This window comes from Coptis chinensis, chromosome 3 (assembly GCF_015680905.1).
Source record: "Coptis chinensis isolate HL-2020 chromosome 3, ASM1568090v1, whole genome shotgun sequence".
Classification (NCBI taxonomy): domain Eukaryota; kingdom Viridiplantae; phylum Streptophyta; class Magnoliopsida; order Ranunculales; family Ranunculaceae; genus Coptis; species Coptis chinensis.
Genome location: NC_141458.1, coordinates 112511364 through 112534278, shown reverse-complemented (window position 1 = coordinate 112534278; position 22915 = coordinate 112511364). Strand labels below are relative to the sequence as shown.

Genomic DNA, 22915 nt, shown 5'->3' with positions numbered 1-22915 from the left:
CCAATAACAATTAACTAAGTCGACTCCCAAAAATTGATTCCGCAAACTGACTTCTATTTTTATTTCAATGCAACCTATAGGAACCACTAAGAAAGTCAGTCATTGCAATGGAGCATTGTGAAAGATTAAAGGACCTTAGTGGATTTGAACCACCATCTTTTGGGACGTATGTAATACATTACAATCCCAAGTGCTCTACCCTTTGAGCTAAAGATCAACAGTTAACCACCCATCCATTCTATATGCATTTACCACACACACACACATCTGTGTACATAGTTGCACTAACTCTCCACTGACCTCCTTGCAATTCAAACGTCTCCTTCGACATTTGATTGGTTGAAGTCTCCAAGCAAAAGGAGTCCAACATCAAACTTTGGTACGGTACTCACTTGAGTTGATCACTTTAACTTCAATCATTCAAGTAAATAATAAAATCAGACCCATGTTTATTGAAGATACAAACTTCAGCAAGCCAAAATAATCCTCAACACCAAATTGAGATGCCAATAGTCCCTACTAACAATTATATGGTAACCTCCTTCAACCTCTAACTACTAACAACAAACAAATTTTCAATAGCCTATCTAAAGCTTTTTAAAATAATAGGGTATTAACTAAGAAGGTGAGACAATAAAGATATATATAAAAGCCACAGTTAAAATATGTTGGAAAATAGAAGAGATGATGTTCATCACCACTTCACCCTTAGTAATTTTCTCATTTCTTCCTCTAATTCCCCACATGATAAGAACAAAAGAAAACCAACTCGTGTTAATACAAACTTCTAAAAATACAGGAAGTTCACAAAAACGGGACTCCAATAAAAATAGCAATAAGTCTAAAATTGATATCTTGTAAATTCTAGAAGGAAAGAATATACCAAAATCAATTCGTTCTCTTCCTTTCTTAACTAGTTTCTAAAATGGGTAGTAAGATTCCTTAAATTTTTATGTACGCCAACAAGTGTGTCAAGAGCTTCCTTCCCTAAACAATGGTTTTTAAACTTTCTTATGACCTGTTTCTTTCAATTCAATAGTTCACAAGAAACAAAAGCTAGCCTATGCTAATAAACCACAACGTACAATTGCATAATAGCAGACCAATTTACCCATCACAACAAAGTAAAAGCTAGCTTGTAATAAGCCAGCAAACCAATCAAACACCAATTAGTAGTCACTAATTCGCGGTCACAAAGAAAATAAATTCCAGTACTCATGTATTAACTAAGAGAGAGAGAAAGAGTAGAGAGAGAATGAGAGATGTTACCGAGTTTTTGTTTTTTGTTTTTTGGTGGGTGGCAAATTCATAGTAAATTTGTGTGTTAATTTATTGTGGCAAAATTTACATACTTTCTCTTAAAATAAATTTTGCTATAAAAATTATGACAAATCTCAATTTATGACAAATCCAAAAAATATTTGCCATGGATAAAAAAAGGCTAAATCTATGGTGCGCCATTACATCTCGGCCACTCATACCAAAGAGTGCGTGTGTATTTAATGACAAAAATACTGATCCAAAGGCCCATATTACCTGCGCACTATACGACCTGCACACTGAAGACATGCTCATAAAAAAAACACACCAAACAGTAACAAACAAATGAATAGTATTATTATTTGCATTTGCCATGACACCAATAAATCGAGATTCTGGCACGACGTTATAAGTACTTGTACTGCAGCCACATGAATATATGATACGGATGGAAGTTGGAGCAGTCAGTAACACACAAAAAACATGTTTGTTTAAGTGTTTAACTAGTGAAAAATTATTCCAAGTTTGCAAATGTTTTGATCTAAAAGGAATAGAAAAAGTTATGGTTATTCCACAACTCGCCGTCACATTGGAATTAACTATCTTGTAATGAGGCGCATGCAAGTGAGCCGTTTGGGCGGGGCAAATCCGTTCACACCACTTCGGACGGTTTTGTCCCCAGTTTCCATTTTAAATTAAAAATAGAATCAGTTAAATGCAATTGTAATATTTATTGTATTTTAGGGGTTAATATGTAATATACTATAAAGATAAAGCTGACTTTATTGGTTAGGTGGGCCAAATTTTGAATTGAGTTGTTTCTATCAAATACAAATTATTTAGACAATTGTGTCCCTATTTTGCATCTTAAATTACAAAATAATTGTTTTTATAACATTTTAATAATTGCTATACTTTAGGGGTAAAGAGTATTAAGAGTATTTTGAAAAAAATTGTGGCATAAACACGTGGCGTAGCCCACGTGCTCAAAACTAGTTGGAATTAAAGGATGGTTGTTTTATGATTTGACGTTTCGGAAGCAATAGTTAAATTTAATAAGCATTACCATTTGTTGCATCGAATTCCAACGTGTCAACAACTGTAGGGTAATCAGTGGGTAATATATCCGATACAGGTTTCAAGATAACGTAAAAGAGTATCCATTATTTTTGGAAAATTCTTGTTGTTAAATTGTTGTGATAGTATGAGAATTGTGACATTGTTCTAATAGAATAAATAAATAAATAAATAAATAAATAAATAAATAAAATAAAATAAATAGAAATTAGAATAATAAGATTAGCCAGTGGTAACACATACTAGGGGTGTGCAATAAACCGGCCTAGGGCTAGTCCGCCCTAAAAATTTAAAGTCTTTCAGTTATTAAGGTTTTGCCAAATTTGGCAGCCCCCTAAAGTCTCCATAGGACTGGGTCGGGCCGGGTCATAAGTATAAATTTCAAGCCCTGACTCTATCTTAAGCCCTCTTTAACAGTTTAGAGCCGGGTCGGGTTGGGCCTATATATTTTCTTCTTTTTACTGCATCAGTTTTAAAACTCATTTATATTACAAAAAAGTTTAAAAGATTTGCAAACTCAAAGTCCCACCATTTTGAAATTTGAATAACAACCAATCTAGTAATAATTCTTGATAAGTCCAACAATTTAAAATGCATATCCACAATCTAATAAACTCAAGACATAGAGACTCATATTTATATTTCAAAATTACAGCTTAAAATGCACAAGACACATTTTGGAATGAGCTTTCAATCGACATAAATCCATTATTTCTTGTACTCAAATCTCACCAAAATTACATTTAACATTAAAGAACACAAAGACAAATAAGAGTATGGAATGAGTTTTTTCTTGACGCCAAACTATTTTTCATTAAAGCTAGTGCCAGTGCTCATTATTGTTCTTGGCTTACTAGGTTAGGCGACGGAGTTGTGAGGTGTGCGTGAGTTGTGAGATAGAAAACATTAGGTTTACAAGTTTTTATGATATAAGACAAGTTATTAAAAGTACCCATACGGTAAAAGTATCTCAAGTAGAAACCCTCTCTCCTGAAAAGCGAGCTTCTTTCCACCCTCTCTATCAATCCCCATTTGCCCAAATCCGTCCAATCTTAGTAGATCTAACCCCTCGAGCCATGAAGAAGAAAAAGAAGAAAAAACTCTCTTTTCTCCTTTCTCTTCTTAGTTTCCTCGCTCACAGTCCAAGATCTATGTGTTTTTGACATGATTGGAGTTATGGAGGAGGGAATTCTCCTAATCCTCTTCTTCTTTTTGCAACTCCATCACTTTTTGTAGTAGATATAATAGATCTTGGTCTTTTTAGTGTTGGTGTTTTACTGGTGGCTTCAAGCCTACTCCTTGTTGTATGATTTCCCTTTTTGTGATCTTAAATCTCGGTTTGATTCGGCTTGGGTTTGTCTCGCTTTTCCTCTATATTTTGTTTATCAGGGGATCCAATCCTTCCTACTTCCCCATCCAATGCTATGGTGTATTGATGCTTTAGTGGATTTCTTGATCCCGCCGCCGCTTGAACAACGCATTACATGGTGGGGTGTTTCTTTTTGGGAAATACTAATCGATTATTTGGACCTTCGGTTCTTGTTATGGACCTTCGGTCATTGTTCGGACCTTCCGTGTCATTGGTCTGGAAGGAAGAGGGTTGTGGTTCTTGTATCGACGGAGTTAACGCAATTGAAGTTTGGTGGAGACAGTGGCGATTGCAGTGGATTCAAGATTCGACAGGGGATTGAAGCTGCCTGGAGAAATTGCTGGTTTTAGTTTGGTTATTATGTATGCAATGTATTTGCTATCTTTCCTTGTAATTTTCTTTGGCTGTGTGTTGTTTGTAAGTTGTGATTCTTATGAATAATATAATAGCAGTTCCTATAAAAAATAAAAAAATAAAAAAACCCATACGGTAAGTGATAAATTACAAAGGACAGTATTATTTTAATTGAAAATATATAACAAGGAGTTGGATAGTTTTAGTTGTGTATTTTATAGTGAAATTATAACTAGGGCTTGGTTAGGGTCGGGCCTATATTTCAGAACTTTAGCCCTGACCCTGCCTTAGAAGGCATTAGGGCCGGGTCGGCCCTGCCCTAAACTCTGTGAGGGCTTTAGTAGTAAGGGCTTTATAGGGCTTAGGGTCGGGTCGGTCAGGGCCGGGTTAGGGTCATTAGGGCCAAATTCCCACCCCTAACACATACTCTATCCAGATTTTATATATATACTAGCCACTGTGCACGTGGTACTCACGTGGACTCTATTGAATTTAAAAAAAAAAAATTATAAACATTAAATTACTATTTTATCTATCTAATAGAACAAAAAAAACTGAAAATTACCAAATTACTTCTGAGACGTATACCAAAATACTGTTACTCAACCCCCACATTTTTCTATATATTAAAGATTTAATCTACCTTGATAGAAAAGACTAGATACGGTTTTGACAAACTGATAGTCTACACTTATAGAAATAATATATAAGAAGTAACAGTATACAAGGAGCAAATAAAGGTGCACGCCCTCATACTCCAACACCCTTCAATCTACTAAAGGATTTTTTTTAACATCATACATCGCAATACGGGGAACGAACGATTTAAAAATCAAAACGGAGCGAAAGATCAATATTCCAATTTATTCTACGTGTTGGACTCGATCGAAACTCGTTTTTCACTCAAAATAATGCTTCTTCTACCACAGCTATTGCTTGCACCACCTCGAGCTGGGAAAGCGTTGGAGATTAATGGATATTGGATTTTATCTGCCCGTCCACGTCATGTCACGTACGTGAAATATTGATTAACCTCAAGGTATACGAGGGGGCAATAGGACATTATCCTCAAAAAATTTAGGAGGGCGAAACCTTATATATTGAGAAATTTTTATACTAATTGTAGACTAATTTTTTGGTTTTCAAAAATTTGGGAGGGAGGGGATCCGCCCCTTGTCTCCATCATTGGTCCTTGGTAACCTCGATATGTTGTTATGTCTATAACAAAAAAAACTACTTTGATTTTCCTTGGCAAGAAAGCTTGACAACTGAGGGAGAAAATTCGCTGAAGAAAATGAAGTGAACTTCTGCTTATACGTGTGGGTTGAAGTTGATGAAAATATAATTTACATGTATGGCTATATGTTTCTTATTTTTTATGTATGCACGGGCACAAAAAAGATGAAACAAAAGAATAAAAATATGAAGTCTCTCGATTGGTCTTTTTGTTTTTGATAAATTGGCATCTTATTCATATGAGAAGAAAGAAAAAAGTGAGCAAGAGACTCACCAATACAAAGAAGTCTTGAAGAAAAAAGAAACATAACAGTAAAAAAATACTAGCTAAGCTACACCTGAAATAGCAGATTCCCAATCTCCACTCTAACATCAAGTTCCCAAAACAGTAGTCTCTGAAATAGATGCTGGCTTGTTGTTAAAGATGCTATCGTTCCCTCTTGGTCTCTCAATTGGTATTTTTATCGTTTGATTTCCTCCAATATCGCAACACCTCCCACTTGTGACACGAGTTTTAGTATGAAAGTCTGCGGAAGCTTTGAAACGGAGTCGCTCTTATTTTCCCTCAAATTTAAATCATTAAACTTTGATTCCGCGAGAAGTACACCCTTGCAACACCTAGTTGGGAAAGAATGATAGACTTTCAGCTACATTTATATTTGATGTCAAATGAAATGGGGATGAAGAAAACAATCTTTAAAATACAAAACCGTGACTTTAGCTTAGTAGAAGACAATCGTGTTAGAAGTTAGAACGCATGGACGCATTATTTTTTCTTGGAAAAAATATAAAAAGGAAAAAAACTGAAATCAAGTTACTATCCAAATTTTCTTCTGGAGTCTTTAAGTTTAGTTTATTTTGCTATTATTCCCTAAGAGACTTTCAAAAGATATTATACGCGGACTGAACTGGAGAACCAACTTCAGTCCCAAATGTACATCCACTAGAAACAGAGCAGTAACCAGCACGAGGGCAAATTTCCTTTTTGTGCATCGACTCCAACAGGCAACAGCCTCATAGTGGCATTCAGTTGATTTGAAACTGGGTCTGACGCCCAGAGCAGAAAGATACGATGAGCATAATAATAAGAGGCCTCCAATAATAAATAGTTAAATACTAGTTACTACAAAACATTCTTTCTTAGCTAATACAAAACAAGTCCCAGAACATCAAAAGTCCCAGCTCAAACATCTGGGCCTACAAACTGACAGAGACCACACAAAAATAGGTCTTTTACCACCACATGGTTCGATAGATCAAGGTGCTTGGTAAAACATAATAGCTAAATCCTTCCTGTTAACGTAACACAACATGAAAGTAACACAACATTAAGCTAAAGCTCAAACATCTGGGACTACAACTGGAAGAGACCACACAAAACACGAAGTCTTTTACCACCACATGGTTAGATAGATCAAGGTACATGGTAAAACATAATAGCTAAATCCTTCCAGTTAACGTAACACATCATGAAGCTAAAGCAAGGGGTTATTGGAGTCTTGCAGAGTTCTTCACAAGCAGACCTCAAAGGTATTGACCCCATTCTTCTCATCTTGATCAAGCATTTGGACAACCTCCGCCACTCCGGCAGCAATTTCCCGCTGAATACCGCCCTCAGGAAGGTCAAAGGTCCTCCTTTTCATTGATCCCAATCTGCCAGCAGGCTGGGGATCTACCACATCTAGCATGGCCTCCAACTCATCCACCATCGATCTCCTTGCAGCTCGAACCATTAGATCAGCTCCCTGTAATGAAGCACCAAAGATTCAAGTCAAAACAACGACCTAATTTCACTTGCAAACCTAATTTTACTTGCAAATGACGGAAATAAATTCATTTGGATATATGCAGGTCGTCAGATGGAAGCGTCCAATGTTTTAACATTGACCATACACCCCGAAAGCTTTTGAACATCAATCAATACACAAAAAGGATCGATCACAAAGAAGAATTGGTATACAAATACTACATATATGTAAACCAGATGTGTGTACTAACTAGTCTTTCTTACAAATTTGCTTGTCCATCTACTACATCCCATAACTTATAGCATCTACAATACACAGGGTCGTGCATCCTAAATATACTGACTAGGTATCATACTGCTCAAGTCAACTCATCGACGATGTTATAAACACATTTACATACAGACATAACTTTATCAACCTAAAAAAAACACCTCCACCGAAGAATTTGTATTTTGGATCTACAAAGCACCTCCACTATCCATCCTTAAGTTAAAATGAACGTATAAAGAACGAAAAAAATCAGTTATCTTGATTACCCGCCTTCACATTTAATCCGTGACGTTAGTTATCTTGGAATCATTAGTCAGATCTTCACTGATGTTAAAATCAGTAACAATTAGCCAAGTTCAGGCATTTTTATTAATATATACTAACGTTATTGACTAAATTCGATTAAATGATCAAGTTACCTAATTGATCTGAAACTGGATGGGAAATAGGACTAAATAGCATAATCATTAGAAACCACACACACAGTCAATACCAGACAATTCCTAATTTAACATAATTTATAGATTAATTTCACTAAAAAAATATCTTAAAATCATAAAAGCAAATTCTAATTTAATTTCTCCACTCATGTAAAAAGATCAGTCATATCATACCTCTATAGCATCAACAGTAAGCAAAAGAACAATAATCCTCTCAGAGAACTTCTGTTTTTCCTCTGCATCTCGAGTTAAAGCGACGTCGATAAGAGAAGTTTCCAAACAATGCCCTGATCTCCTTCAACTTAGCTTTCGCCACAGCAAGCTCACGTAGTGCCCGAAGCACCTGAGATCGACGAATCAGATAAGCCCTAAAGCTAATCTGAATCATCATAGCCGCATCTTGAGGCGACAATTCCTTCTTCTTACCCTTCACATTACTAGCTCCAACTCTCTTAGCAAATGCCTAGAAACATAAAATGCAAATTCAAACACCACTTCATTACTAACTCAAATGTAGATTAAACACAAACCTGTTTAAGAACAACAGCACCATGATCCACAGGCTCTTCGATCTCGACAACCCGCAACGGGGTTATAGCTTTATTATTCTCTTTCTTCTTCACCACTACTGAACATTCCTTCTTTTTAACAGGAACAGTTGATGCTTTGAAAATATACTTTCGATCAATAGGTGAATCTTTCGCTTTTCCTTTAAACTCTGCTACATACTTATAATTCTTCTCTTCTTTTTTCCCACCTTTGATTTCAGTAACCCATTTATACCTCTTATCAATCCCATCTTTTTCTGAACTTTTAATCACACTTGTCCATGAATACTTTCTATCTAATAGAGTCTCAGTCTCATTCTTCTTTTTTGCCTTCGCTTTTGTTATCTTTTCAAGGCCTAGTTCTAGTGCAGATACTCTATCAGATAAAGTCATTAACTTCATATGTGTGTCATCTCTTTTGTAATAAGTTGTTGTAAATGGAGTTTTCTGGATCTGGATGATATCAGTAATGGTGTCAAAGGGGAAGCAGTGAGGGGAGAAGTCAAATGGGATCTCAATTTCTTCACAAAATGATGGAAATGTTAATGGTTTGGGTTTGATTATGGACGTTTCTGTGATGAACATTGAGGATGGATCAAAAATCTCAAATTTTCTTAACCCACTCATGATTAGAGATTGCAAAATGTGGAAGGGTTTGGAGAATTTATTGATGGAGAAAGAGAGATAATTGTTTTTCAAAAAGAAATTAAAGTCAAAAGTAAGCTGACAAGGGTAATATTGGGAATTGGAGAGTGGAATCTGGTAGAGGATGTTTAAGATAAGTAAAATATTCTAAGTATCGCCGCATACGGAATGCTATTTAGTAGGTGATGGTGACCTTCATTTTGGCTCAAAATTACGTAATGAATGTGTTCAAGTGCCACTAGCATTATTCGCCAATCTACTTAGTTAGATCTGGCAACGCATGGTGAATACGAAACCACGTGTCAGATTTCACGATTCTGTGTGCTTCGCAGGTGCATGAGAAAGGTTGGTTGTAATTGTAAAGCACAAAAGCTGTATTATTGGCCGAAAAATTAAACAGGACAAATGGAGATGAGTCATGGGGACAGGAAAATCAGATTAGCTTGTTTTGTAGTGGATGTTAAAAGCCAATAAATTAGCAGCGAATACGAGGTGATAAGAAGTAGGTCAAATTCGAAGACAAAAATTTGTGTTTGCACGTGATACACATATCTTTGACATATATATATGATAAGAAGTTGGTTATTAGGTTAAAAGCGTGTTTGTTTGAAGCAACTCATGCTTGTATACGAGGATTCGGAACTCTGACATATATATATGCTAGAATATACCCCGTGTCTTAAAGACACTCACCGGCATGCCTTCGGCACATTTCACCTATGCATTAAAGGCATTCGGCACTGGTTGCAATTATGCTTGGGCATGCATACCATACCTCCATGAGTAAATTCTAAGACAACGAATAGGATGACTTTACTCCAAGATGGTTGCATCAGTGAATATTTAACACACTGGTTTGACTGCTAGCCTTTGGGAACTGGTTCCCGAGTTCGATTCACCTGTTGGCGTTACAGCCGTTTTGGCTCATGGATCAACTTTGCGACACATTTAGTTAATAGCTGCCAACACGTATCTCGGAGAAAATAAGAGCACAGTAGCCGTTTGATGGTTCTAGATTCGATCTGGACCGTCCTTTATTATAGTTTTGTCCTGTAGTGAAAAAAAAAACCCTATCTTATTAGATAGATATATATTCAAGTCTAACTGTTTGAGTATGACATAAAGCTACAAACAAAAAACACTTCTAACATCAGTTGCACCAGTGGTCTAGTGGTAGAATAGTACCCTGCCACGGTACAGACCCGGGTTCGATTCCCGGCTGGTGCACTTAGTTGATTCTTCAATGTCACTTTTTGACTTTTGTGATGTACTCATATAAACTATTGATTAATATTTGGATTAAAAATGTCATTCTTTCTACCAAGACAGCTAGATCAATGCAAGCTCAGTCTCAACCATTAAAACAACAAACTGCGGGTATTTCTTACACAATTCTGATCATATTATTGTAGAGCTCGTTTTATACATAGAGTTCAGAACAAGAAAGGTACTGGATCTACATTTAATTGATCCGCATCAAATAAATTAGAATAAACAAAAAATGCCAACGGACTAGAGAGACATGTGAACATGAGGGAACAACTCGATTGTAAAAAGTTTAATTACACAGGATTCTTTAAATGTATATATGAAACCCCTTTAGCTGCGATCCTTTAAATCAATTTGCTATAGGATTCTGTTTGTACCTGTCCACGCTACTTATACTAGCTGCAGGTATATATTGGAGGAAATCTTGATGTGCTTGCCAGATCAAATTTTGATCTTCAAAATCATCACGGGTATGTTTCTGGTCGAATGGCCCTGTTCATCCTGTTTGCTGCGTACATCTGCTTTCTCCACTCTTGTGAAGGTGATGACCGACACTCAGCAGCTAGCCAATCGTTGTACTCAAACTGAAACATATGAGCAACATTTTTGAATGATGACATATCCTGGTCTAGCAGAAATTTTATCAACGGCTCCAATTACTAGTACAATTCCTTTCTGATTTTCAATTCAATCGTTTATCATAAACTGAATTCTATTTTGGTGTTCAAAGAAGAAAAATGTGTCCTGAATGCCATACACTCCTCAAAACTTTCGAGGAATGGCAGTGCATTCATGATTTTAGGATAAATATTTACTGTTACGTAAACCAAGCGACTCATACATCCAATCAATTTTGGACATACTTTAGATTAGTTTCTATTATTGGTTGTCAATAAGTTTTCAAGTGGTAAAGTTGATAAATGAGAACAAATAGTGGCAGACTAATTTTACAAACATGCATAGTACTAAGAAGACTTTTTGGGTTGAAACAATTTACCTGACAATTGCCCAAGTTATGAGTGTATCTTTTGGGAACTCCCGCTGCTTCAAGTGTTAAGTAAAATGCTTCCACATCTGACATCATCTCTTCTTGTGACGGAAGAGAAATTCGTCCGTGATAAAATACCGACCACCCACTTGCTCAGTAGTTCAACCAATGGAAAAGGAATAACCTCGGCAACACATACAAAATCATATTATCAAGACCAAGTATAAACAGATATACTAATAAAATGAGATGAGCACCATGGATAGAGATAAACCTTCCAAGGTAACCCTATGAAAGAAAGCCATGGGGCCAATTGTGGAGGAAAGACGTCTTTGGTATAGTGGAGCAACACGATTATCATCGACAATCACAATATTACCGATCTCTAGGAAAGGGAAATCATACTTGTATCCGAAAAGTAGTTAGTAACAAAGTATCAAACATTTAGTGTAAGAGACTATAGATGTGCTTGTTTGAACAAAAAAAATTTGGAAACATCTTCGGCAACATTTGAATGCAAACAGAAGATGAGTCAAACAATTGGTAGGTGTTCCCACCATAACAACTCTTACCAAAGTGGATGAAAATGCAATGAAAACTTTCTGCCTTGTCAAAATTGCACAGTTTTAACAGTATATGCATCCCTTTAGGTAGGATATTAGTGGTGGACAATACCAGCCAACTCCTCAACTCATTCCCTGTGCCATTGAAAATTCTTCTTGGAAAGTTTCCAAATTTTGCAAAAGAACTGGTGGAAGTGAAATCGACGTGTTTCTATATTGAAGTGCTCAAGGCAATCGAAGCACGTCATAGATCTGTATGTATGTGCAGAGTAAGTTACCAGGTGCAAATAATGTATACTGACACTTAACAGATAAAGTAAATCAAGGAGATAGACATTGTGTAAAGTATACAAACACAGCATCATATTGTAACTACCTTATGAAAAAATAAGCTCTCAAAGCAATTAAATGTTTGTCAATCCCATGAAGTGAAAACTAAGGAATCCAAAGTAGGTTGAAGGGACTCAGGGAGGAACTTCTTGAATAGTAGTTATATTAAAACAAAGGACATCGAATGTAGGTGACTGAAAAGTGAAAACCCAAGCAGTCGTCTTATTTTTCATTAAGTACTTCCTGTTATTTATATAATACTACATCAATTCTCTTTGGCACATCTCCTTTGAGAATTATGAACAGAATTAAAGACTAATATGGAGAACATAAAGATTAAAGTTCTGAAATATTACGACATCTAAGTAAACACCAGATTGTGATTAAAACTCTAAAAATTACGACATCTAAGCAAATACCAGATTAGATGTTGTAAAAAGAAAGTTTCAATCATATTTATTTCGTTTTCTCTTTCATGAAAAAGAATATCAATCGTGAGATTGCAACTATGCAAGTTTTCTTTGAGCAGTCCTACTCAATTTTGACTTGGACAACTCTCTTACACGACTTAGAGACTCCAAAGTTTTATGAGCTGGTGTCAGTCTGTCACTTCAACTCAAAGACAAATAACTTGAAACATACCCTGTGCAGTGTAAAATCACATCAACAAGGAGCAAACTTCCATCTTGAACAGCCGCGGTACCATCTTTATGGGCACTCTTTATCTGCATTTTATTAAAATTAGCATATCATAACAATCAGAAAATCGCAGAAATTTTTCTTCAGAAGTTTATGGTGAGTACCGTATGCTATGACTTGGCATAATAGAGTTACCTTACCATAGAATGCGTCCACAAGTTATTGTAGCCAACTAGCTTGGTTGGGGTACCATTGGTAGTAGATCTAGCTGCAACATGAACTTCTTTAGCAACTGTTGCGATTTCTCTGGAGATATCATAAGCACTAGCAGAACTCCCAATCAAAACCACAACCTGTTTTAGAAATAGACCTCTAATCAACATTAATGAGTTGGAACTATGTTTACTAATACCCAGTCAAACCAAGCACATATTCGAGGTTATTAAAGAAAAACAGGGCCGAATTTAACTCCACCAAATCAATGTAAGCAGGTATGCAGACCAGAAAATGATTTAGAAAAAAGAAAAGCAGTTAAAAATTCAATGGATTGTCTTATATTGTGCAAAACAAAATGTATCCAAGCCATGCAATATGAATCTACAATTTAAACTACAAGATACAGAATCAGGAAGAACAAAAATACGATAATAGCCCGAAGCATACTTTCTTACAAAAGGGATCAGGAACACGATAGTTGTGGCTATGGATTTGTCTCCCAGGCCATACACCGATACCTGGAAAGAGGATGTACAAACCATACAAGGATCAAAAGAATATTGGTTCCAAACAACGAATCATGTCATTCCATTTAGAAAGCTTTATCAGATCAAACAGGCTTAATTTGTACAAAGAAACATCTCTTATGGACAATCAAACATGGTCCTTAGTCCCTACACCACCGATGTTAAGACTACCAAGTCGAATGGGTGATTTAGAAGGCATGCAAACGGTTCAATTAAAAAGGTAAGGAGTGTAACCACACAAGTACATAGCACGTTTACGGGTCGAGGTTGTTCTAAATCACATTCATGAAATTTTTACTCCTACAGTAAAACCTTGTCCAATTTGTACTGTATTGACATTTGCTCATGGTCGTAATTAATTGGCAAATCGTCATACACTAACTCAAATGCTTACATGGCTTTCTAGACTTAGATGTTTACACCATAACCTCCTTCACTTAAGGATCTTTCTCATCCAAAATTTATTTGTAAATTCTTGCTTGCTATGTATATGCTCAAACAAGCACATCTTAATCGATCAACAATGATTGATGATTGTATTGGGTTAATTTGAGGAAACCCAAACCTCCGGTATGGTTTATCGAGGAACCAATGACCTCCTAATTCACACTAATGTGCAAACTACAGTACTCTTTGATGTGATCTAATCGGCAGAAGCTTCGATTAATTGATCAAACATCATTAGAATAGATAGAACCCTAAATTACAATTAGGGGAAACATGAATAAATCATAAAAGCCTCACTTTTTCATTACAATAGGCTCATTGCTATAGAATCGTAAATCGTATCTTAAACCGTAGAGGTTAAGAGTCAGATTAAATCTTAAACCGTATTGTAAATCATAAGATTTTTTATCGAAGTATTTTCGACTTAAAAAAATATATGTATGATTAGAAACCAATACAAGTTACAAGTATGAAGTTTATGTGAATTTTTCAATGATTTCCAAATTTTCTTAAGTAAATAACATAGAATGACTTTCAAATCCAATTTAAATTCAACTACATTTTCAGTGAATCGCAAATCGTATCGACTCGTAAATCATAAGATTTATAATTAATTAATATATATATATATATATAGAAATTAATTAATTTATTTATTTACTTATAGTAACTTTGAAGGCCTACATATTGTCGTGGACAACTTGTTGTAATAAGATTGGCTCATGTTTAATAAAACCCATTCACAACATGTATGTTAAATACAGGGCCCATTTGGAAAAAGCCCAGTAAACTATGTTTCATGAATGGCCCTAAAGTAGTCAATAATATCATGAAAATAAAACCCATTCACAACATGTTGTTTAAATACAGGGCCCATTTCGAAAAAGCCCAGTAAACTATGTTTCTTGACTAGCCCTAAAGTAGTCAATAGACACGTGTCACAAGTTAAAACTTGGTCTTCTTCTTTAACCAAAAACCCTAGATCTGGTTTTTCACAGTTGTGGCGGCTCAACACAGCCTCCAAACACTGGAATTCAAGACAACCTGGGAACACCTGCAATGAAAGTAAATAGACTTGAAAGTAGATCTGGATTTCTAGTTATCTCTCTCTCTCTATTACAAACAACAAACAGTAAGATTCTGATTCTCGAAAAAAAAAACAAAAACAAAAACGTAAGATTCTAGTTCTAAACTGTGATTTACGGTTTCTACACAAAACGCTTCCGATTCTGTACGATTTTGTGAATATCCGGTTTTTCTAACGAGTTATCTCGATTTCCTTACGGTTCGAGTTGAATCACAAGTTAAGCCACGGTTTTTTACAGTTCCTACAACATTGAATAGACTAATGACACGTGGACCAACATAATTAAAATAAATAAGACTTAGGGCTTGAACTTCGGACAAGTCTACCACATCATTTTCCTGACTTTGAAATCTCGTCCCTCGAGATTATAGATCAACAACTCCATCGGAAACATACACAATGAATGAGCGGTCCCAGAGACATCTCCCCAACTTTCAAGTTAATTGGGTATCCTGCCTCGATATTCCCTTGTAGCAACTTCCATAGTACAAAACAAGCAACCAAAAGATGTGGACTGAAACCAACAAGACACAAAAGTTGCAAGTATAACATATGACCCTGTGGTGCAACACAAAGAAGATAAGCATCCCAAATCGAATACAATAAGTACGTGTTTAGGTGTGACCGCGACATCTAATACTGCATTTCCAACAATTTCTTCACCTTTAGTGTAACTTGGGAAAGTCTACTCACTGAGTTCAAAAAAATTAGAAGGGTTACTCAAATCAATTGCTTTAGTTTGATCCACCACACACGTATCAACACTAGGTGGGGAATCAAGAGGAACAAAAACATTATCTTTCTCGAGATACTCATCATAAATAGGAGACGCTAAACTAGCCACCATAGTATCATCAACAAGATATTCATAAAAAATGGGTGAAGAATTAAAATCAACAAAAAAATCATCCTCCTCTGGATAATCATCATAATCAGGAAAAGTAGTAGCATCAACGAAGTCATCCGTCTCACAAAATTTGCAAAAACATCAGAAAAAGTTATCTCAACGTGGCCACTATCAATCATCAATGGAAGTAACTTTTAGCCAGCTTGGAGACAACACAAGATTTCTTCAATCAAAATGGAGTTTTGAGACATAAGCTCCCTACTTTTCTACAAACCTTCAATAATTTTGTGAAATTCGATGGTCTTTCGAGGTGGAATGTTTTTTTGGACGAACAGTAACCGTGAATAGTATCAACGAACACTTGTGGTGAACAGTAGACTGTGAACAGTTCCACAAAAATAGTGCGTGGACAGTGCACGGTTAATAGTACCGTGATAACTAGTGAAGTAAACAGTACACAGTTTTTTTTAACCCTAAAAAAACCAAATTTTTTTTCAGAGAAAACAACAAACCAATTGATCTGCCGTTATAAATGCTTGAAATTTGCAATACCCTGCGATTCACAAAACGTTTCTCGAACCAGTAGATTGGCGAAGTAATATCCTGCAATTCAAGAAACCCAAACTCTTCTTCCTCTTTCTTTTCTAACCCAAGAAAGAATGGTAGTGATACCATTTTGATATGACCTAATCGGACATTGATGTGACCTAATCGGCGGAAGATTCGATTTTGATCCAACATCATTAGAATATATAATTGATCCAACATCATTAGAACATATGGAACACTAAATTACAATTAGGGAAAACAAGAATAAACCCTAGAAGCCTCACCCCTTAACACTTTTTCATTAATCCAAAATCAACCAACCTTCTAATCTATTACAAGCCATTATTTATAATTTAGGGCTTGCTTAACAACAAACCAAACCAATAGACTAATGACACACGGACTGACATAATTAAAATAAGTAAAATAATAATAACAATAAAATAAAACTTAGGCTTGAACTTGGACAGGTCGACCACATCATTTACACCAGTATTCTTCTCATTTCTAAGTTAGTCCATGGTTACAACTATTTATAAGACTTACATACTAATTTATGACTGCCACTAAACTACCCAATAACACTATAATAAATTAATGACCATAACCAGCAAGTATTACCCACGTCCACTAACGTCTAAACATTACCCCACTATAACCAATTACTCTAAAAGCAACATGTGCATACACGCACAAAACAGTTTACTCGTTAAGCAATTATTGGATTTTCAAGGTAGTCATGTTCACTCCTCCAGAAAACTCTATGAATGTAAATAGTTCTTATTTTCTTAACCAACCCAACATATATTGAATCTATTAAAACGAGCAATTAGAAGAAGAACAGGACTTGATACCTGGAATTTCCGCAACACGTGGCTTTGTATAATGCCCATTACAAACAACCACCGCATTAAAAACATCATCACCAGCCACATTTCTATCTTTCTTTCGTGATCTCACTACCCATTTCCCTTCTCCCATCAGCCCAACGTGAACAACTTCCGTCTCCAACCGAATCAACTCACTTATTCCAAACTCGCTCATAAAATCTTCCAAGTACAATAAAACCTCCTCGTGATCTGGAAACCTTCTAGAATCTCTACGCTTATCATCTTTTTTAGCAACAAATGGGTAATCTCGAAAACCCATTACTTCTCTAGGAAGATTAGTGCGAAGAGATTCGTAAAGGCTAGCGTGAACAATGGTTCGTGATGGGTAGAGGCCCAATGGGTCGGATTCTGTGTTCGGGTCATATACCCATGTTCCACCAATTCTGTTGTTCCGTTCGAAAACTACGACTTGATGACCTTCTCGGCGGAGTTCGCGTGTAGCTACTAAGCCGGCTGCACCTGCACCAATAACAGCTACTTTTTGGGATTTTTTTGTTGGGATTATTTGGGGCTGCATGGTTGGTTGGGACAAAGTTGTTGGAGGAGGAATTGTGGGAGAAGGAAGTATTATTATTGGAGACATAACCAAGAGAGAATTTGAGGTTGTTGTTTCAACTTTCAAGGGTGAGAGCGAAAAAGGCGCTGATTGTCACAAAATGGGCCCAAAAGGCTGGGTTTATGGGCCTCAATATTGCAATTTCTCTCGCAATGCCTCTTAATTTTGTTTTTTTTTTCGTTTGCTGAAGATCGGTAGTATTATAAAGTGCCTGAAAATTTCAATTGTACCTTTTCTTTTTGGAAGATCTGTTGAAAAAAACCAAATTAATCGATTCTTCAAATTTGCTCAGTTTCAAATGCACGGAAAAGAATGGAGAGGATATGATTTATTTTTATTTTTATTTTTTTCGGTAATATGTGAATTTGGTTATTCACAAGAAATGGGCCCCAGCCCCCCCCTCATTTCGTTCAGTTACATGTAAACCCAACGTATCTATAAAACTTTCCTATTATTCACGTCCAACCAATTAACCTCTCTGCTTTCTATAATGGACGCAAATCTCGCTCTAATTTTTATCTTCACACTTATCTATTTCCTTTTTTGCCCTTCTCAACAAATAACCACCGTATATTTTTTCTTTGTTGAGTTTGCTCTAACGAAAAAGCCAACGAAAACACTGATTTTAACTTCGTTTCTTTTCCATTGAAGAGAGCCACTAGTATTTGATTCTTATGTGAAAATACTCTTTACCACATACATCTTCATGATGATATTTATAAGCCAATGAGGGACTTTAAACTAGGGCGTTATTATCACTCGATGATTGATGAGAGATCAGTAGATTGAGTGGAATTTGTTTGATGAAATGTTTGTAGGAAATAAGTTGGATTTACGTGATTTGAAGAGGTTAGTCAAGTAGGAGATCTTGTATGGGAGAGAATGATCACTTTAATCTACTAAAAAATAATGGGTAAGGAGAAACCAAAGCAAATGCAGAGACAAAATTGGAGAGTTGAAATTGTCTGATGCCTTGACAAAATATATGTAAATATATATTTATATAGTAACTTGACATATGTAAATACAAATTCATATATGTAAATGCAAGTTCATATATGCAAATACAAATTTACATAGTTTATTTAATTTATATGCAAATACAAATTTGACATATGCAAATTTGAATTTATATATGAAAATTTAAGTTTACAGAGTAGTTTGATATAAGCAAATTGGAATTTACATATGAAACTTTAAGTTTACATAGTAGATTTGTGAAACAAAACAAGCCTGATGAAAAAATGTATGGAAATTTTATATTTTCATAATTGTTTAACCTATGCAAATTTGTATTATATGAAAATTTAGATTTTCGTAGTAGATTACTAAAATAAAACAATTCTAATATCAGATGTATGCTATGAAAATCTTAATTACACAGAAGATTAACCTATGAAAATTTTAACCCGCATAAGATGTAGAAGTTCTTTTTGTTCAAGATTAACATGAATTTTCACAAACGTTTGTTTTTGTCATCTGACAAGTGCGTGACACAGTCTATACAAATTGGAATTTACATGTGCAAATATGAATTCTCATAAACTTTTTTCTAACATGACTATATAAATTTGACAAACTAACAAACGCATCAAGCTCATTTTTTGCATTACATCCAAAATTCAAATATCAAAAATTCAAACAAAAATAGTATCCAAAAGTTACATTCAGAATTCCAAAACAAACTGACATTACATAAAAGATCAAAGATTTACATCCATAATTCACTTTCCTTGCTTTATAGAATAGAAAAGCATTCGACTGATGCACCCAAGCAAGGCATGGATCATGAGCTCTTTGAACCGCTTTTTGATTCCTCGTGCCTGCTACATACTTCGGCTAGAAGCACATAAATAAGGCCACAAGCATAGGGATCCTATTAACTTGTTCCGACACACCTAAGACAGAAGAATAAGCTTCTTATCTTAGTCTTACTTCACCGGGAAAGAAGAATTGGCTGCACTCTCCCTCATTGACTTGAGTAAGAGATCGGAAAGATATTCTTCACTAAGTATTCGGAATCGGTATAACCCAAATCTTCAAGTCAAAGTCTTGCTTATGAGTTTCTATATTCTTGTTGATTGAGTTGCTGATAGTAGGGAATTCCAGTAAAAAGAAAGTCCTTTGAATCATAAGCATTAAGTTCTTGGCTAGCTGCTTTGCCTTTCCAAGAATTCAATCTCGCCTTGTGAAAGATAGTCGGTCGAGGGTTGTCAACATCCGCGAGGCTGGCCATCTTGCTAATTGACTTCTTTGCTGATCTGGGATTGGACGTGGGATATATTTCTTCTTTCCCTCTCGTCTCTTTTCTGGATCTCACTGTCGAGAAGAGAAATTTGAGATCTAGGGTTTTATGTGTGGAGGTATTTTAGTCAGGTTGGATATTTTAGAAAAATAGGGAGTTTTTATGAGTTAGTACGTAATGAAGGAGTTTTTATGCTGGGTATGTATCAACGAGGGAGATTAAACCCAAAATCTGTTCCTAGTTCATATAACCAGAAAGTTACATATAGACTGGCCAGTAAAACTTTTATGTCAAGGTCTCCAGGAAGCACCTTAACTTTTGATTATTTGGTGCAACCTCTCCTACCTAAAGTGAGAGATTGACTGTGGCGAACCGATAAAAATGGAAGGATTTTTCGGAATAACCTATAAATATGTTACCAACTAACTGTTAGTCGCTCACAATGAAATCAATCTGGGTCAAAATATATGAGGACCTAACCTCTAATCCCTATAAGTAAGGAACCACATTCATAGGCTCATAGCTTATATGTTACCCTTTCAACAAGAGAGGAGTCATAATTTATTTTATGGCATGGAATGTCTAAATAGGTAGATATAATGATCTATTCTCTCAAAGGTGCACATTAGCATTGCAATTGTGAAATTTTAGACGTACACTACTTGTTCATATATTGAAATGGCACAATGAAGAACGGTTGTCTCACACGAGGTAAAATCTGCCCAAAAAGTGCCCATATTGGGATAGATTACTGTGTTCTATATTGTTGGGGCAACTAATGTGCTGTTCTAGGGTACACAAAGGGTACTTGTGGTACCACTGACTACTTTGTTAGGGATGATACGAAAGGGTACTTGTGGTAGCACTGACTACTTTGTTAGGGATGATCTGGGAAAGTGATTTGTGGTTGTTCAGGATTGTCAGTTGGTTTTAAGTAGATTTAGTAGTATATTAACACTCCAGACAATATGTTTTTTTTTTTTTTTTTTTTTTTTTTTTTTTTTTTTAAATCATAACACTGAACACAAAATGAGAAATTTGAAATTTCATTTGCGAGAGTGGTGGAATAGTTATCTTGTTTTCAATTTTTTTTTTCTTAAGTGAAGATTTGCAATCGTATTTCTATTAGTAAAGTCAATTAGAGATTGCCAACTTTGAAACTTTGAATGCTAAGCCATAGCTTTATATTTTTTCTAAAGATATCTTGACTAAATAAATTAACTCATTCTTAAAAATTGCTCTCTTTTCTTGTAGTTAAAAGAAAAAAGGTCAGATTTCCAAGGAATTCAAATATAAACAAAATTGAATATAGACAAAATTGATAAGTGAACGCAAAAATTTGGGCCAGAAGCAAACTAACCTTTAGCTAAACTCCATATATATCTAAACACCTTTAAAATAGCTTACCCGAGTTAGCCCATGTAGCTTGAGCCGCCAGCACATAGAGGCGTGGGCAAGCTAGCCGTGCACCGCCCTTTTTCTCCTCAGCCCATTCGCCATCTGTCCTTTTTTAGTCGCTGACTCTATCAGTCCCGTCCGGTTTTTCCTCCAAACACCATTCAACACCTACGTTCTCCTAGCTAGCTGCTCAACTCCGAGCCATCATCCTCAGCTTCCACCGCCTGCTTCACCCAATCAAAACAAGACTCTATCAAACAAATTAGTTCTTATCGAATTAAATCAATTCAATCAGTACTTTTTGTGTTCTCAACAGAAAAAATAAACCCCCCAATCATTTGCTTAATGTCTTCTTCCCATCCTACCAATTTATCTTTTTCAAATCGCTAAGAAGAAGAAGAAGAAAAAAAAACAATTAATAAGAGGTAAGAAGACTGCTTCTTTAATTACTTTTTGTTATTTGATTGATTCTTTCATGTTTGTCAATTGGGATGTCATTTTTTTTCATGGATTTTTTTTTATTGAGTTGGGGTTCGAAAATTGGATCAAACCAATGTTTTGATTTTGTTAGCTAACTTGATGAATTTGGCAAACAAACTTAGCAATTGTACCCCCATGCCGGTCTAATTGTCCTGACATGCATCCTCGACCAACCGTCAAGCATTAGAAATCATAATATTCTTTAGACCACATACTTGACATCCAATTAATTTACTCCTCAGCCGTCGATCTATATATATGGTGGTTGAATGGCTGGCATAAATCACGGTGTTGTTATACAATTATTGCACCGTCGAAACTGTTAGCAAGTAGGACTAGAATCAATCTCGTGTAGAAGAGAGGACTCAATTTGCAAGTCCACTGACCTGTCTGGGAATGCAGGAGCCACAACAATCTCCAAACTTTTTAAGTAGCGCATACAATTCTAAATGCTGTCCATTGGGTTCTTAATTCTTATTACCAGTTGGAGTAGTCATAGCGGCACATCAGATACAAATAGTTGTGGGTTTTATATTTCTTTGTACACATGCTGATTACTGCACTTTTGCTGGGGACTTTAGGTTTTGCAATAGGAATTTAACTAGGTGATTTCTAACCGGCCTAAATTCCAAGCATATGTTTATTAGTAGGCAGTTATACAATAATCCGATGCTTTATTACTTAAATTGTTTATTAGTAGGTCTAAACATGCTGTCAATATTTGCTAATGTCTCTGCGCCTTTATATAACTTGCAAATGTAAAAGTAAGGACTAGTCCGTATTTTAATATTGACTTGCGTGTTAAAGTCATTCTCTTACTGCCGCCTTGAACTTACGTAGAGTAAACTACCAGTTGTGTTGTTTGTTGGAAGTCTTCATTTTTAGAACTGTGTAGCAGCCCCTTCCCAGTATATACTTGTTACAATGTGAAGTTTGT

The 22915-nt window shown here is 35.6% G+C and overlaps 1 protein-coding gene, 1 non-coding gene and 1 pseudogene across 3 annotated transcripts; 1 reads left to right on the top strand and 2 right to left on the bottom strand.

Annotated features, from left to right (window-relative positions):
• Positions 1-6371: 6371 nt before the first annotated feature.
• On the bottom strand, positions 6372-9061 carry LOC147513062 (BAG family molecular chaperone regulator 7-like). Its single transcript, XM_086596095.1, is given in 4 exon segments — positions 6372-7041; positions 7929-8006; positions 8008-8217; positions 8285-9061. Coding segments are annotated over 4 exon segments (1167 nt in total). The 5' UTR covers positions 8930-9061; the 3' UTR covers positions 6372-6807.
• A 1042-nt stretch (positions 9062-10103) lies between these two features.
• On the top strand, positions 10104-10174 carry TRNAG-GCC (transfer RNA glycine (anticodon GCC)). The gene has a single exon. It is a non-coding gene; the product is annotated as a tRNA-Gly (tRNA).
• A 258-nt stretch (positions 10175-10432) lies between these two features.
• Positions 10433-18295, bottom strand: LOC147513060 (flavin-containing monooxygenase FMO GS-OX-like 5; annotated as a pseudogene). Its single transcript, XR_015215202.1, has 8 exons — positions 17264-18295; positions 13400-13470; positions 12937-13089; positions 12736-12822; positions 11804-11806; positions 11479-11608; positions 11214-11388; positions 10433-10800 (listed from the first exon to the last, which is right to left on the bottom strand). The product of XR_015215202.1 is annotated as a flavin-containing monooxygenase FMO GS-OX-like 5 (transcript).
• Between the last annotated feature and the right edge of the window lie 4620 nt (positions 18296-22915).